The sequence below is a fragment of the Lampris incognitus genome, chromosome 1 (assembly GCF_029633865.1).
Source record: "Lampris incognitus isolate fLamInc1 chromosome 1, fLamInc1.hap2, whole genome shotgun sequence".
Taxonomy (NCBI): Eukaryota; Metazoa; Chordata; class Actinopteri; order Lampriformes; family Lampridae; genus Lampris; species Lampris incognitus.
In genome coordinates this window covers 124,003,881-124,021,543 of record NC_079211.1, presented here as the reverse complement: position 1 = coordinate 124,021,543, position 17,663 = coordinate 124,003,881, and the positions used below count along the sequence as shown (strand labels likewise).

The window sequence follows — 17,663 nt, the reverse complement described above, 5'->3', positions numbered from 1 at the left end:
CACAGTCATCCATCCTGTCCTCTTGACTCGGAGAGCCCTGAGCAGCCTTACATTTGACCAGTGCCATTAAACTTCAGTGCCTCAACACAAACCTTAACACATTTAAACTTCTACTAGGCCATCAGTGCAACTACACACATGGTTATGATTGTTGGCCCTGAATTATCTAGCAATTCAATCTGCTTTACTGAACAAAGACTCATACACTTCATGTTTGATTGGAAGGGATACATATATATTCCACCTGCGAGAGCAGTTCTGTATCTGTTTATTTTGGGGGAAAAAAACCCAAAACAACCTCAAAACAAGCAGAAACTTATTAGACTTTATTGTTTTATTCTGTCTCAATGGGATCAAATGTATTTTATCATGATTGTGTTGTGGTTTCATTGTGCATTCTGTTGTTTTTCTTGTGGACTTTATGGTGTTTTATGTCTTTATGTATGGAGCACTGGACCAAACCAGTTTCCCCATGTGCGATGATAAGGTAGTTGTGAATCTCAATCAGTCAAATGTAGAAGTACAGGTGCACACATGGTAAAACAGGACGATCTATAAATAGAATCTGAATTGTCCTGTCACTCACTGCAGATGTCATCTTTCACTGAACACACAAGCTTTGCACCATGTGAAGAAGAAGCTCCACTGCATCATCTCACCTCCATCCATACTGAGTGATTGTGACACACTGAAACTGAGATCTGACCTCCCCCATGTCAGATCAGTTTCAGTGTGAGGCTTAAGCACCTCGTTGTCTTTCGCTAACCCAGATATGTGTTCACAACCCATATAACACATGTTAGACAGTGACCTATCTCTACCTTCATTGCCCATTCAGGCAAAAAGTAACAAATGGGGTTATGCTCCGCCTGGCCAATAATTTACTGCCCACTGGGCTGTGAAGTCTATGGCTATTGATCTGACAACGCTTTCAGTGGTAATTTAGTACCCATGATACATTCTGCCATGGGGAGAATATTGATTAGAGTCCCCATTCTGGGTATTGCATTCAGTGACTGACTATCTATCTATCTATCTATCTATCTATCTATCTATCTATCTATCTATCTATCTATCTATCTATCTATCTATCTATCTATCTAATCTATCTATCTATCTATCTATCCTGTCTTCCTACTTAACAACCCACCCACCTACCTATCATAAAGCATATAGTTTACAGACAGACAGACCAATGGATGGATAAATGGACAGACAGAGAGCTAGATAGACAGACAGACAGACACATGGACAGACAGCTAGATAGACAGACAGACAGATGGACAGACAGCTCGATAGATAGACAAACAGACAGAGATCATGGATTATGGTGTGTGTTCGTGTTTTATAAACACTAGGGGTGTATTCTGGACACACATGCAGTCAGGGTAGGCAGTGTGGGCAGTGCCTACCCTGTGATAATTTAATCAAAATAACCATACAACAGATTCATAACAACATATCAAAATCTCACTCTAGTGTGCTGTGTTATACCGTATTTTTAATGATATTTTTTGTCCTTGTCCTTCTTAAGTCCTTAAACTTCTAAGAGCACAACGCCGTATAGCACACAAGCTTGCCTACTTTTTCAACGGGAAGGGTAGGCTCTGCTTTTTTCAGGATTGCCTTTACCGTTGTGAATTTCGAAGTTTGCACATGCGTATTACGCAGCTTAAGGCGAAATCAACGGACGAGGAAAGGCACTGCTTATGGCGCGAGTATGAGCCAATCAGAGCCATCTAGGTGCTAAATTGCTACAATGTCATAGATATTTGTGCTATCAATAAAGCAAGCTAACTCATTTGAATTTGAGCAGCTTAGCTACACTTCAGAGCGAAATCAGTAATGTCGATATGGTAGTACATAAGGGCACATGTGGGTATCCGTCATTTCATGTGACTAGAGTGACAAACAAGTGTGGCAAGTAGCACAAGGCCATATAACGAGGACATAACGTCAGTAGAAGATAAACTTGTTTATGCCCAAAAGTATGATAAGTGACATTCCATCATGTAAGCGTAACCATTAATACGCAGAAAACAGTAGTAGCAGCATATCAAGACAACCATTAAACTGTCAAAGGGCAATGATTGAAGACACCCTAACGTCATCCTTGCATCAATAGAGAGGCTCCTGCTCCGCCAACATGTCCTGATCAGCAAGGACCCTGATTAACAGCAGGACATTGACTGACACAAGTAGGTTGTTCACTAGATTTGTAAATGGTATAAAGACAGGGAGGCTGTTGTCTGATTTTCAGTCACTCTGCAGACCTGACTCAGACTTTGTTGATACGTCAATAAAAGTCTTATTTTGAAGGATCCTCGTCTCATTGACTTTTTTTTGTGCAATTTCTCTGTATCATTGGCCACCACATCGACCATCTTCAGAGTTTTAATAAAACTGGATTACCAGCAAAAATCAAGCAAGTGGAGGCCCTGACTTCGACCAGAGTAAAGGCCATAAACTCATCCGATCATTTCAGCCAGGGTGGTACATAAGGAAAGAGTGGCTATACGGCTTCGATGCTGCCACCAGGAGACTATTCTGCTTCCCTCGTTTGCTGTTTTCCAGCGAGCGGCCCAATGGGTAGGTGCCGGCTACTGTGACCCGAACAACCTGCATGCAGCGCTAGTCAAGCAGGAGCGGTCCAGTTCACACATTTAACATCAAACAGCATTGAAAACTTTTTGGAAACTGCACTCCGATCAAACTAGCTTTAAACGAGGCTAACGAACAGCAAGTCTCCGCGCACAACGCGCAGGTGAGGGGAAATCGCGAGATTCTGAAGGACATGGTACGTGCTGCTTAGGGAAACAGGAATTAGCCTTATGGGGAAACAAGGAAAGCACCGGCTCATCAAAACGGGGAAACTATGCGGAGCTCTCAAACCTCATCGGTTGGCGACGTATCTTAAAAGCTTGCTCAGTGTTTTCCGGAACATTGAACTGTATTCAAAACGACCTGATCTTAGCAGTAAGTGACGCTCTTCCGACAGAACATTCAACGATGAGGTAAATGCCGCCCCTTTCGTGGCCGTAGAAGTCGGTGAGACCATTGACACGACCAACAAAGCGCAGCTATCTGTTGTATTGCGGTATGTCTGCCAAAATCTCCGGTCTTCTTTTCGGGCAATTTTTCAACAATATTTACAAATAGTATCTCATAACTGCTGTTTGTAGTAACCACAATTAAATCCACAATGGTTTGGGAGCTCTAAGGATGGGCAATGGTGTTACTCAGTCATTTCACAGCTATCAAAAACCGTATAAAACAAGAAAAAAGTACTTCATATACACTTTGACAATATTTTTGTTTTAGGTTTTCATTTGGGATGTAGTTCAGCCGGGGAGGCACAATCTTCTAGTATTCTGTGGCAGCTGGAAGAATAAAGAAGGATCAGATTGTTATAAAACATTAGAGAGCGCAAAAGGGTGTAATTTGGATTTGTGAATGCCCACTGCTTACCCAGCCACTGACCTCACCGCACGTCACTGATTCTGGATATTGTATAAAGAGAACAAGTTGGAGTATACTGGAGACACGTGGGGCTATATTCTGGATATTGTGTGAGTACTGCTGTAAACTCCATTGAACGAGCAACCCACAACACGAGTTGCGGTTGAAAGTGGGCGTTCCGATGTGCCGGTGGTGGGTGAGGAGGAGCTGGACGTGGTTGCCGAGTCAACCTGCGGTCAGCACTGCCACCTGCTGGTCTCTGTCAACACTTAAATCAGAACCAGGCGGGATTAACCAAAGTGTTTATTGAGAGAAAAACTAAGAACAAAAACAAAACATCACAATAGTTGGGTTTTTTGTTTTTGAAAACATTTCAGAATCAAACAGCTCAGAAAATGCAAAAGAACTAAAACAGTAGGGAAAACTAGGTACAGGATTTAAGAACAACTGATATTGCCATTATCAAACCATTTGGTGTGTTTCTCGTCGTTTAATACTTGTTGCATCTAGTCAAGACCGACCGGCTGATCCAATTAATATAAATGTGTAAATGTGAGGACACACCACTGTTTACTGTGATAATAAGAATTGCTGTTCAGTAACCTGAAAAATTACACAGTGGCTGAGAATAAATATGCATAAATATCTCACAAGTGAATGTTTTCCATTATGGTTTACTTCCACAGATGTCCCAAGATGTATTCACCCTCTGACAAAACATTGCAGGATTTATCAACAAACATAAAACAATGCAAGAATACTCATATTAATAGCCCTGGATTTAAAATTTACAATAAATTTCACATTGCCAACAGTGACCCAATATACTGTTTCTAAATAATCTTCAGACATTCAAACAATTGAGAAGCTTTAAAAAAGAAAGCAAGAAAGAAAGTGCAGCATATCAAAACCTTAAGATTGTACAGTGTTTTGGTTGTCTGATTAAATAAGATTTTAAATAAGATTTTTTTTCATGTAGGGCACTTAGGGTCGATTCCAAAACATACAACTACTGTCAGCAGAAAACCTCATCTTCCCTGGACCTTCACAGAGTCTTATTGTAGTTTATTGTGGGGAAACAGTGCCTTTTTATATTACACATGTAGACTGGATTGCATAAGAGCCCACATTTATAATAAAAAATGTTCGGTCAACAAGGGACCATGTAACCTATCAAGTACAAATAATACAATCTGTAAGACTGGTAGTATGTTGAAAAAGACACGTCACTCCAAAACAGGGAACTCCACCACGAAATATCAACATACCTTTAACTTGTTAATTGTAAAATGTTTCTTGAAATTAAATGCACGTTTCTATTTCAGTGCAAGCTTACTGTACTTAAACAAAAGGCACTGCAAGTGTTGCCCGTCATTCATTTAATAAGCAACCCTAGAAAGTCAAGGAGAGGCAAAATAATAATAATAATAATAAAATGTACCAGCGTATGTCAAATGATAAAACTCAAGTAGACATGTTGTTTTAGCTTTTCGGTAATTAAATTAGGAATTTGGATGTCCCTACGTTTGGTGTCAGTATTATCTGAACCCTGGCCATTTTCCATTCGGCTGGTTTTCTCACATACCACATGCAATTTCACAATACTAACAGTGAATTTAGCAAAAAGCTCTTGACGTGGCAGGCTCAGCATTGGTTAAGAGGCATATGAGTTTATGTCTTGTGCACATCAACTTCCTCAAAGCTAGAAACCGATGCCCTTGCGAAGGCCACGAGATAAGCCTCCTCAGACACAAACTTTCAACACAGGTGGTACCTGTCTCATTTACATGTGACAGAAGCGACACTCATTCACCAGCACACAGGATATGATGTAATCGCGCCCACACCCGACAGAGCGAGCATTCAGACCAAAGACCGACATCTTATTGTAGCAATTACTGTCCTGACCCGAATGACTAATCTGTCAGAGAAAATATCTGATACGATACAATTATGACACGATACGCAACGATAAAGGCCTACTGCACAGACATCATAATTTCTTTAACTGTATCCCTATCTCCCGCTCTCACAGAGATAATAGTGTTTGTTTTGGAAAACTTGATCAATAAATAGTGCAGAAACGTGTCACGGTTAAAGCGCAGGTTTGAGTAGATCATTTCCTGCTTTTGTGTGGGTAAGTAAGAGGCTGTCTGCTTCTCTGCCTAAGTTAGCAGCAGACAGATACAGTTAGTGTTGAAACAAGCCGCGGCTCGCTAAATTCAGAAAATTACCAGAATGGAAATTTCCACCCAGATGAGTCGATTTAGACTTATTATCTGCCCTTATTAGTCCAATTCAGCTTATTGGCAGTGGATCTTATTATCTGCCCTTATTAGTCCAATTCAGTTTAGTGGCAGTGGATCAAAGGGACAACTAAAAATCTCAAGAAAATAATCATACAAGGCTCAACCTGAAGAGACATATCACATTTCTTGTACTGTAATTCCTTGTACGCAGTGAAGGATTGTAGTAAATGCAGATTATAAGTTTATCTTGGTTCATAGCTGTCAAGTTGTCAAGACACATTTTTGTAACTCCATGTAGCTTTGTTAAGCAAGTTATGTCAAAGGGGACAAACAGTACAAATTTCTATTGTTTATGGTGGCACCTTGAGTCCTACAACATTTTAATGTAAATAATAAAACTATATACATGATTGAACAGTGCTCTCTTTACTGCATATCATGCTAGATGTATATCGCCTGTAACATCATTTGGAGTTTATATTGCAACTTTCCATACATACAAACATACATGGTCATGTTCCTCATCATGCCGGTGAGGTAAACAAAGCTTGAGACTCTGGGTAATTGGTTTTCTGTTCCTCTGGCAGATGATCCTTGGCATCAAATTTTATTTTGGGAATCAGTGCAGTTTGGAGTCTCTGGGGTCAAAGAAGATAAAAATTTGTGATGGAAAAAAAACCCCCCACAAATAAAAAGACCCTGTCTCGGGCCTTCATGTTAAAGTATGGCAAGCCATCTTAAGTAAAAATGAACAATACTGAGTTTAAATCCATTTTACATGCCTATTTGTCTCAGTAAAGTGTTTGGTTTCCCAGTTTTCATAATTACCTGAAGAAATGAGCCTTTGTTGCTACAGATTTCTTGAATGGCTCCTAGGGGGATCCACACAACGGAGACCAGAGAGATACCCCAGCCAACAAAGTCAGCCCACACTGGGTACGTATAATTCCCATAGCTAACTGGAGTGTACTGGACGATACTGGAGACCAGTATGGACTGTGGAGAAAATGAAAAAAACCATAAGATGCTCACACAGTCTCAAAGTACAGCGAGCCTATACGGACATGGATGGAGAGACTGCATTCTTTTGCCTTTGGGCATGTTTGGGCATACCAGTGTGTACTAAAAGCCTACATTTCCAATTTTTGCAAGTCATATTTCATGAGACACCAATATGCTTTGCAGGTGAGATCCCCAAATGTCCACTGAGATCTATTTTTACATCATTTTAGTCTGCGCAGACTGTAGCAAATGCCGCTTTTGTAAGGTACTGTAGCGACCAGAGGAGGCGGTCGCTCTGACTGTTGGTGGCTCTGCACTGGGGGAGCACAGGGGGTCATTGGACTGTTAATGTTCAGGTTGAAATTGTTATAATTTATGTGTTCAAATGTTTGGTTAATGTTGGGATGTGTTGTTGTTTGGGGGTTTGACTTGGACTGGGTAGAGGACTGTTTACTGACTGACTGACCTTAGGACCGTGGCTTAGACTGACGTCGCCAGTTGCGACCTCGGCACGTGCGGGGGGGGTCATTGTGTTGTAGTTCTGCTCGATGTTTAACAAAAGAGCACTCCCGGGATTGTGCGGTGTATGGGACAGGAGAGTTGCCATTAAAAAGCGATCTCTGCCTATCGACTCATTCTTCCACGCTGGCTCACCATACTGGTGTCAGAAGTGGGATTTCGCTGAAGAATGGAGAGGGAGATCCAGAGACTGGAGCTGGACATTGAGCAGCTAGCCAGCTGCCGCTGCCAAGAGGGAGAGAACCTGGGCACCTTCACCGCAGATGTGCAGCTGTACGCCCAACATGGTTTACCACAGTTCAACGCAGCCACCCAAGAGCAGCTGGCCCTCCATGCTTTCCTGCAGGGGCTCATGCCAGAGAGTTTGCTCCAGCATGTCTGCCTTGCCATGCCCCAATCCCTCAGCGAGGCTCTCTGCAAAGCTGAATGGGCCAAGGTGGTACTCTCCACACGGCTTACCCAGCTTAAGGCTCTCCGACCACACGTCAGGCTGGCAGACTATGATGAAAAGGAAGAGGTAGAAGAGGTCTACCAAGTTCGGCTTCCACCACAGCAGTCTTGTTGATGGCCTCCAACATCCAGGCGATGTCCACCCCCACCGACCAACCGCTGTTACCGGTGTGACGAGCCTGGTCACATAGCCCGCAACTGCCTAGCACCAGTGCCAAAAGCCAGTCACCCAGCCGGCGGGGAAACGACAGCGGTGTGGCCTAGTGAGGGGACTGCCACTCCATTTTCCAGCCCTCTTCAAGGCCAATGTATGCTGGTTGGCCACCTAAGTCACACCAAAGGACTGTATCTGCACTGCAAACTCGGCGGTTGATCCTGTGGGGCCCTAGTAGACACGGGTCTACGGTTTCTCTGGTATGACCTGGCATCCTCCCAGGCACCACCAGCCCACTCCCGGTGGCATGGTCATCAACCAACACCCAGTAGATGACGGTGACAGGGGAAAAGGCTGGCATGAGAGGGAAGGAGTCATAAAATGCAACTTGATTGATTGATTGATTGATTGATTGATTGATTGATTGATTGATTGACTGACTGACTGACTGACTGACTGACTGACTGACTGCAGGTCTGCGCTGGAGACCAGGAGCTGGTGCACGAGGTCTGGCTCACCAACATCCAAGACTCGTGCATCATCGGCCTGGACCTGCTGACCCGCTGGGGAGCCCATGATAACATGTCAGAGGCAACCATCACCCTTGGCACAAAGACCATGGCACTCCAGTCTGGCGAGGGGAGGAGCGGGCTCAGGGACCGGTGAGCCAGTCATGGAGCAGCCGCCGTTCAGCAGGCACAGAGCCCCGGTGTGCCATTGGAGTGCCACTACTGCCAGCAGCAAGACAAACGGGGACAGATGATGCCAACGGTGGCAGCTGTCCAGACGGCCAGTAACAAGGAGAGGTGGTTCCCATTGACCACGCAGCAACTGAGGCAGCAGCAGGGGGAAGATGTGACCCTGGCGCTGGTTAGAGGTTGCCTGGATATGGTGCAGCAACCCGAGTAGACAGAGGTATCAGCACTGGGGCCTGGATGGGGGAACCCCCTCTAGCAGCTATTGGTGCCCCATGTGCTCCGTTCCCAGGTTCTTCAGGTGGTCCAGGGCTCGGTGGGGGCAGGGCACTACGGGACCACCAAGACCCTCCACCGCCTCAAGGGGGAGTTCTACTGGCCTGGCTGTTGACGAGATGTGGAGCTGCACGTGCACTGCTGCAACTCCTGAACTCACCCAGGTCGGCTCCAGAGCGCGGCAGAAGAGGGCCTATGACACATGGTGCTTTGGGCAGGCCTTTGTGCAAAGGGACATGGTATGGGTGTATTGTCCCATTTGCAAGAAGGGGATTTCCCCCAAGCTTCACATTCACCGACAGGGGCCCAGCAAGGTCGTGGGCTGGTTGTCTGAGGTGGTGTACCAGGTGTGCATGGTGGTGCTGCACCAGGACAGACTCTCCCCATATCGCCCCCTTGCTCCACCTGTTGTTGTGGAGGGGGGCGACAATAGCAACCCATGTGCCGATCAGTGTGCCTCTCCCCCAGTTGCGCTTTCTGTGAGCCCCAGGCAGCCTGTTCGTCAGCGACAGCACCCTGGACATTTGAGGGACTATGTATTGAGTGATGGGGTCATCAAGGATGACTGACCCCTCAGGTAGGGGCTATGTAGCGACCGGAGGAGGCAGTCACTTTGACTGTCGGCAACTCTGCATTGGGGGAGTGCAGGGGCTCATCAGACTGTTAATGTTCGGCTTGAAATTGTTATAATTTGTGTGTTCAAATGTGTGGTTGGGATGTGTTGTTGTTTGGGGGTTTGACTCGGACTGGATAAAGGACTGTTTATTCACTGACTGACACCTTAGGACCGTGACTTAGACTGACGTCGCCAGTTGTGACCACGGGGGGGAATCATCGTGATGTAGTTCTGGTCGGTGTGTAAATAAAAGAGCACTCCTGGGGTCATGCGGTGTATGGGACACAGGAGCTGCCATTAAAAAGAGATCTCTGCCTCTTGACTCATTCTTCCATGCCGACTCGCCACAGTATAGCCAGACTATGAATCATTATTCATCATCATTATAAAACAGACCCCAGACATCAAGTATCCATCCATTTTAAAATATCAAAATGCTAGAATACATCTACACTCAAAAATCACATGATGCAACATCATGGCGATGAAGACATCACAGTAAATCAAACATTGTATACAGTTTTGCCCTACACATACAATATAATTACTTGCAAATTCTAATAAAAAAAGACTGGATCTTGTCACGGCCCCAGCCATGTCTCCAGTTGTTTCCCTTGTGTTTCTATGTGTTTCCCTTTTTCCTTGTGTCTCCTGTTTTCCCGTCTGCCCCTGTATGTGGTGTGGGCATGGCTTCCTTCCCTGGCACTCTCTGGTTCCCTCCTTATTGGCAGCTCATTCATCTCACCAACCCAGCCTGAACCACCCTGCCTTCCATCAACTCAACAGTATATCTACTCTGGTTTTCCATCCACTCATTGACAGATCGTTGTTTCAACCACTGTGGAAATCTCTCACTCTTGGTCGCTCTGCCATTGTAAATTCAGAGTTATTCCTGGTGTTGGTTGCATTACCTGTATTTATCGTGTCTCCTTGTGCTTCTGGGATCACTAATCTTCTGTTCCCCTGCCTGCCTGTCTCGCCTGCTCACTTATCCTCTGCCAGCCACGCTCAATTCCTCATCCGTCTTTCCTTCTCAGCTCAGCTTTGCCATCCACCATTTAGCACAGTCCAGCTCTGCCATCACCTCTCTACTTTCTGCCTTGCCTGCCATTCTCACTCCCCTTTATTCCTACAATGAAACCCATTCTACATTACTTAATTCCATTGTCTGTGGCCGTGTTTGCGTCCACCTCTACTGATCATAACAGATCTTTACGTATATAATCCTTTTGACAGTGCAGACAGTGATTATCAAAGCATGCCCTCACCAGCACGAGCAGGGGGGTGAACACAAGCCAGCAGAGGCGAAAGAATAGGTTGGGTGGTTTTCCCAGCATCTTCAGTATCATAACCGAGATACGACGTACTCCTTAAGAGAAAAGACAAGTATTTTTTAGTCAACATCAACAACTGATAAGCAAACCTGTGCATTGGCTTGTGCAGACATTTAAAACTGAGTTCCCAAGCAAAATATCTACAATTTGACTTTTAAGTGATGCGTACTATAACAAAATAATGTTTCTTTTTTTAATGTTTTTTTAAAGAGAACTACTGAGAATATCATAACTAATATGTAATAATAATCGATGTGGCAATAAAACCCATCCCGTGGACTATACCAAAAATCCAGCAGACAGCTAGGACTTCAAAGAAAGCCAGGAACATGAGAGAGACCACCGCAGTGTAGTGATCCATTAGCTGGAACACATAGATCCCCCCCTGGGGAGAGAGATAAGGGCTCAGCTTTCCAATAAGCATCACATTACCAAGATGACAAAAGGTTACAAAAGTCATTTGTGGTGGGAATCCGGGAAATGGCAAACATACTCATGCACTGCATCCTAACAAGCAGGCATCCACTGGGCTCTGCTGGTCATCACTTACCTTAGTAATATGTGGAATCCCAAGGAGAAAGGCAACTGTGCAAACAGCCAGGACCAGCAGCTCTTGTCTCTTGAGGAAACGTAGAACCACAGGGCCAAAGCCATCCATAATGAATGTGACAGCCACCTCAGCCATGGCAAACTGTAGAACACAGGGATACTTGTTTCAAGGAGTAACCTCCATCATTATGTTATTATGTTCAGACTGCTTCCTGACTATCCTAGCCTGACTCTGGAATGCACGCACATGTTTGTTTGGGGGTGTTCATATTACGCTACATGGAGAGTCTTGTCTCACATAGTTCAGAGGGATTCCAGAGATCCTTAACAAATCTACTTTATCAACTTTTCTGCACATATTATCATGTATCACATACTTTGGGACATGTTTGTTCTGTACATGTGTGATTTGATGTATACACTAATGAAAATACAACAGTTAAAGTGCTTCCTCAACACCCTTAGCACAACCTGTTCTGGTCATTGTGGTGCTCCAGCAGTTTTATGTCTGCCGGCTCTGCTGCTGTGTTTACATGCCATGCACACGTGTTATTACATGATGCCACCACACTCCTTTAAGTTAGAAGCACTTGAAAAGCCCAATCAAGACTTTTAGTTGGTATCATTTGAAAAGATTCAAGCATTGTTACACCAACTGGGTGCAATAATGCTCACTGTATCACCTCACCCGTTTTTCTGCTTAATTCTTATTTTCGCTTTTCTTTTTTGACTCAAATTACTTCTGTTGCCACAATGATTAAGTTTTTCCACTGGGATCATTTAAGCTTCACCTAATATTGTCTCATTTATTAAATGTAGATCACTGAGATCCAATTATGCAACTATGACTTCAGTTGCTTACTGTCAAGCTTGCAAAAAAAAGCCACAGAGCTGAACAGTTCCCCAATTTTTTCACTGTTGCCACAAATACCTGCTTAAGTCTCAAAACAAGAGAGCCGCCGATGTAAACCGCTGTTAACCTGTCTGATATACACCCACACCGCTCGGAAAAGAGACGCTCACCTACAGCTTACTCTCATCATTCCCTTGCAAATTTTCTCTTGCCATGTGAGCGACAGATACCTGGCTGTCCAATCCCAGACAGAGAAGCATGAGGAAGAAAAGGGGGGCCCACAGCTGAGATAAAGGCATGGTGGAGAAGATTTCAGGGTACACAACAAACACCAAACCAGGGCCTGCAAAAGACATACATTCATAGTAGTGTTAGAAGCAGAATGTTGCCCATTCCTAATCACAAACTACAGCAAAACATGAATACATTTACTAAATGTTAGATATTGTTCAATGGAGCTCTAAGACCAGGAAAGATGATTGACCTGGTGCCGGACAAGAGACTTTCAAGAGTGTAAGGACACAGACACATGTGAGGTGGGATGAGGAGACACATTCGGTCACTAAATAATAGATGACACTGTGAGTTATGTTGGCCCAAGAACGATAACTACAGCATGCAAATTAAGCAAATGGAAAACCTGACACTTTTTCCATATTAATTATAAATCCAGGGAATCTCATCAGCAAATGGTCCTTGCAAAACCTGGTCTGACAATGTTGGTGAAAATATACCGATTAACTTTTTCAAACATAAGCAAGTAACCTAAGCCAAGGGGAGTATACATTTCAAACTTAATGTCTCTGGTTTTACATTCTGGTTTCAGTGGTATTGAATAACTCTACCCTAAAACTGTAAAGCAGAGGAAACACAAAAGTACAAATTTGTAGAGTCAAGATATAAAACCTAGAAGGGGATTCACGGAATGTGTTGTGTAACACTGAACTCTGTCTATTGCTGGCATCTAGTGCCTGCACTGTTATAAATAAATTATGTCTGCTATCTTGTTTACATCCATTGTTCATCCTATGCCATAGTCACGCCCAATGCATTAGGACACTATAGACTCTTGTATCTACCAAGTTCAAGTTCAACTTTATTGTCATGTGTATCAGAATACCATGAAATTCTCCTGCCCTGGCTCTCTCTGCCTTAACACAAAGACACAATTGACACACCCTCCCAAAAAAAACCCAAAAAAACTACAGACCTACATAGACTATGTACACATGAATTCATACATGATATACACAATATGAAAACAAACAAGGTGAGAAGAGCTCGTAGTGAGTCGCCATAGTACGGCGCCATCTTTGATCTCATTATCAAGTGCAACAACTAACTGTGCCATAATCTAGGTAATAGGTTTTTGTGCAGTTTTTATGTACAACATTTTCTGTTTCCTATCCGGTTCGCAGCTACAGTTTGATATGCAATAGCGACCTACAACTGACAGATTCTGTTGAACAGGATCTGTTCCATCTCATTTACACTGCCCTGTTACTGTGAGGCAGCACCACGTCACACGTGCCTCACAGTAACAGGTCTCATTATGGCCCACTTATGGCACACCCTTATTCTTGTACAACTCAAATGTTGCCCATACTTGAATTGGCACACATACTCATGATTTATGTCTTTATAATTATTGTATTCATTTCTGATATATGTGGCAGAGTGGGGTGTGGACCAGCTGTCCTGAATTAGGCTAATTGACTCAGACACAGCAGATCCATGGAGAGGGCTTAAGGCTGTGGGGGTGAGCCTGCAGAGCTCTCTCCCCACCGAAAAGACTTTTAATGAATGTTTGTTGTAAGTCTTTTAGCATGTCTTTAACCCCGAGTATTGGTTTTAATAAATGGGCCGTTGTGCCCTCACTGGCCATCTGTGTCTGCCTCTGTGCTGTGGTGCAGAACTCCCACAATATACTAACCTCATACTTAGTTTTCACTTAATTTCTCCTCTTATCTTGGTGTGTACATGTGTGTGATTGAGAGTAATGCACAAAGTCACAATTCCTGTATACAGTCATACTTGGCAAATAAAATTGACTCAGAATCAAACAGAGCCTTTGTTTCTACGTTTGAATGACCTCTATTTTGTTGAAACACTAACAGTTACTAACCAGAACTCGTCTACATATCCCTGTATGAACTCAAGCCCACAAATTTTAAAAAAAATTGTGTGTGCAAGGTCAAAATAATTGATGTAAATATCTTGAATTATCTTTAATGGCATCAGAGTTACAACCCTGAAGCACTGCTTTCCTTTGACGTACTTTCACATAGCTGATACCTGATAAATACCATGGTGCATGAGCACCCTTAACCCCAGAGAAGCCAGATAGTCAGAGACATTTCTGTCTTTTTTTTTTTAACCAGATGTTCACAATATTGACAGAAAGGAACCAGGATGTTTTTTAAGAATTCAAATTAACTACACCCTCAGCTAATGATTAAGTGAATAATGTCTTACAATTTGTCATCTATTCTAGGGATGCATGATATTGCATTTTTGCCGATAGCCGACATGCTGATATTTTCCAACTCATTTTGGCGGATGCCGATACAGATATATGCACATATCTTTTTTCACCTAATTGCAGAGAACATCAAGTCTCTTCTGTGGTGAACAGAACTGAAGCTGCCACACTGACCACGGAAGCAGCGTGCACCGATGCTGCTGACCTCTACGGCTGGTCTATTTGTTTTTCTCTAAGCATGACTAAGCGGTCCTCCGACAGGGGATTTTTTATTTTTTATTTTGACATACTTTATTGATCCCCATGGGGAAATTACGCTCTGCATTTAACCAATCCTAGCTGTGTAGCTCGGAGCAGTGGACAGCCGCTGTACAGCACCCAGGGACCAACTCCAGTTCGTCTTTCTATGCCTCGGTATTAACTCTAACATGCATGTCTTTTTTGGATGTGTAAATGTGTAAAAAACACATACAATCTGGTTAAAAATGTTTAAAATAAATACCTTGTTGTACCAGAGGCAATGTGATGCAGCAACGCAACCTTGTGTTTTTTAAGATTTTATTTTTGGCATTTTCCACCTTTATTGGATAGTAGAGAGAGACAGGAAAGGCAGGGGATGAAATGTAGCAAGGGGCCCGGGCTGGATTCGAGCCCAGGCCGCTGCGGTAAGGACTCAGCCTTATGTGGTACGCGCTCTACCAAGTGAGCCACTGGGGTGCCAGGGGCACCCCCCACCCCTTGTGGTTTTTGTTTTTTCATTGTACATTGAAATCCTAAATCAGTCAAATCAATGTGTAGCCATGATCCTGTAGTTAAAATGGTGTAGTTAATCAATTCAGTACCAGTTAAAGCATCATCCATCCATCCATTATTATTCAAACCGCTTATCCTGCTCTCAGGGTCGTGGGCATGCTGGAGCCTATTCCAGCAGTCATTGGGCAGCAGGCAGGGCGACACCCTGGACAAGCCACCGGGCCATCACACAGGGCCGACATATACACACACACACACACACACACACACACACACACACACACACACACACACATTCATGCCTAGGGACAATTTAGTACGGCTGATTCATCTGACCTACATGTCTTTGGAAGGAAACTGGAGCCGCCAGAGGAAACTCACGCAGACATGGGGAGAACATGCAAACTCCACACAGAGGATGACCTGGGATGACCCCCAAGATTGGACTACCCCAGGGCTCGAACCCAGGACCTTCTTGCTGTGAGGCGACTGCGCTAACCACTGCACAATCGTGCCGCCCCAGTTAAAGCATTTGCCAGTTAACTTACCCATTTTCCAAAGTAGTCTAACTTGAAATCTCCTCAGAAATTTCCTCACAGAACACGGCTGGCACGCTACGGCTGGCACGCTGCCACATGCAACACAGACACAGTCGGTGTAGCAGATAGAAAAACCCACTCCGCCCCGCCATAGGCGCTGATCCTGTGGGTAATCCAGTGCTCAATTTATGATTTTTTTTATTTTGATATACTTTATTAATCCCCGTGGGGAAATTCTTCTCTGCATTTAACCCATCCCAGCTGTGTAGTTAGGAGGACTGGGAAGCTGCTGTGCAGCACCCAGGGACTAACTCCAGTTTTTCTTTCCATTGCCTTGGTCAGGGGCACAGACAGGAGTACACTGCTCAAAAAAATAAAGGGAACACATAAGCAATGCAATGTAGCGCCAAGTCAATCACACTTTTGAGATATCAACCTGTCCAGTTAGGAAGCAACACTGATTTGTGAATCAATTTCACCTGTTGGTAAATTGTCTAATTTCCACCAGGTGGAAATTAGACAATTTGCAAGACAACCCCTACAAAAGGAATGGATTTGCAGGTGGTGGCCACAGACCATTTGCCTGTCCTCATCTTTTCTGGCCGATCTTTGCTTAGTTTTTCATTTTGCTAGTGCCCTCACCACTAGAGGTGGCATGAGGCGGTATCTGCAACCTACAGAAGTTGCTCAGGTAGTGCAGCTCATCCAGGATGGCACATCAATGCGTGCTGTGGCAAGAAGATTTGATGTGTCTCCCAGCACAGTGTCCAGAGCATGGAGGAGGTACCAGGAGACAGGCCAGTACACCAGGAGACGTGGAGGGGGCCGCAGGAGGACAACAACCCCGCAGCAGGACCGCTATCTGGTCCTTTGTGCAAGGAGGAACAGGAGGGGCTCTGCCGGAGCCCTACAAAACGACCTTCAACAGGCCACTAATGTGCAGGTTTCTGCTCAAACAGTGAGAAACAGAATGCATGAGGATGGTATGAGGGCCTGACGTCCACAATTGGGGCCTGTGCTCACAGCCCAACACCGTGCAGCCCGATTGACCTTTGCCAGAGAACATCTTGGTTGGCAGATTCGCCATTGGCGCCCTGTGCTCTTCACAGATGAGAGCAGGTTCACACTGAACACATGTGACAGACGTGAGAGAGTCTGGAGACGCTGTGGAGAACGTTCTGCTGCCTGCAACATCCTCCAGCATGACCGGTTTGGCGGTGGGTCAGTGATGGTCTGGGGAGGCATATCCTTGGAGGGCCGCACAGACCTCTACGTGCTAGCCAGAGGTACCATGACTGCCATTAGGTACCGGGATGAGATCCTCAGACCCATTGTCAGACCATATGCTGGTGCAGTGGGCCCTGGGTTCCTGCTCATGCATGACAATGCTCGTACTCATGTGGCCAGAGTGTGTCAGCAGTTCCTGTATGTCGAGGGCATTGATGCTATGGACCTGCCTGCACGTTCCCCAGACCCGAATCCAATCGAGCACCTCTGGGACATCATGTCTCGTACCATCTGCCAACGCGATGTCGCACCACAGACTGTCCAGGAATTGACCGATGCCCTGATCCAGGTCTGGGAGGAGATCCCTCAGGAGACCATCCGTCGTCTCATCAGGAGCATGCCCAGACGTTGTAGGGAGTGCATACAGGCACGTGGAGGCCACACACACTACTGAGCCTCATTTTGAATCGTCTTGAAGAATTTCCACAGAAGTTGGATCAGCCTAT

General features: G+C 44.6%; 1 protein-coding gene across 1 annotated transcript in view; it reads right to left on the bottom strand.

Moving 5' to 3' along the window:
* Window positions 1-3,757: 3,757 nt before the first annotated feature.
* Window positions 3,758-17,663, bottom strand: part of si:ch211-225b11.1 (uncharacterized protein LOC561694 homolog) — a 53,604-nt gene continuing 39,698 nt past the window's right edge. Inside the window, exons 8-13 of the mRNA XM_056277583.1 lie at window positions 12,387-12,499; window positions 11,305-11,445; window positions 11,040-11,139; window positions 10,689-10,789; window positions 6,537-6,704; window positions 3,758-6,346 (exon numbers count right to left, since the gene is read on the bottom strand). Coding sequence (XP_056133558.1) covers window positions 6,233-6,346; window positions 6,537-6,704; window positions 10,689-10,789; window positions 11,040-11,139; window positions 11,305-11,445; window positions 12,387-12,499 — 737 coding nt within the window. The 3' untranslated portion in view covers window positions 3,758-6,232. The remainder of the gene's footprint in view (window positions 6,347-6,536; window positions 6,705-10,688; window positions 10,790-11,039; window positions 11,140-11,304; window positions 11,446-12,386; window positions 12,500-17,663) is intronic.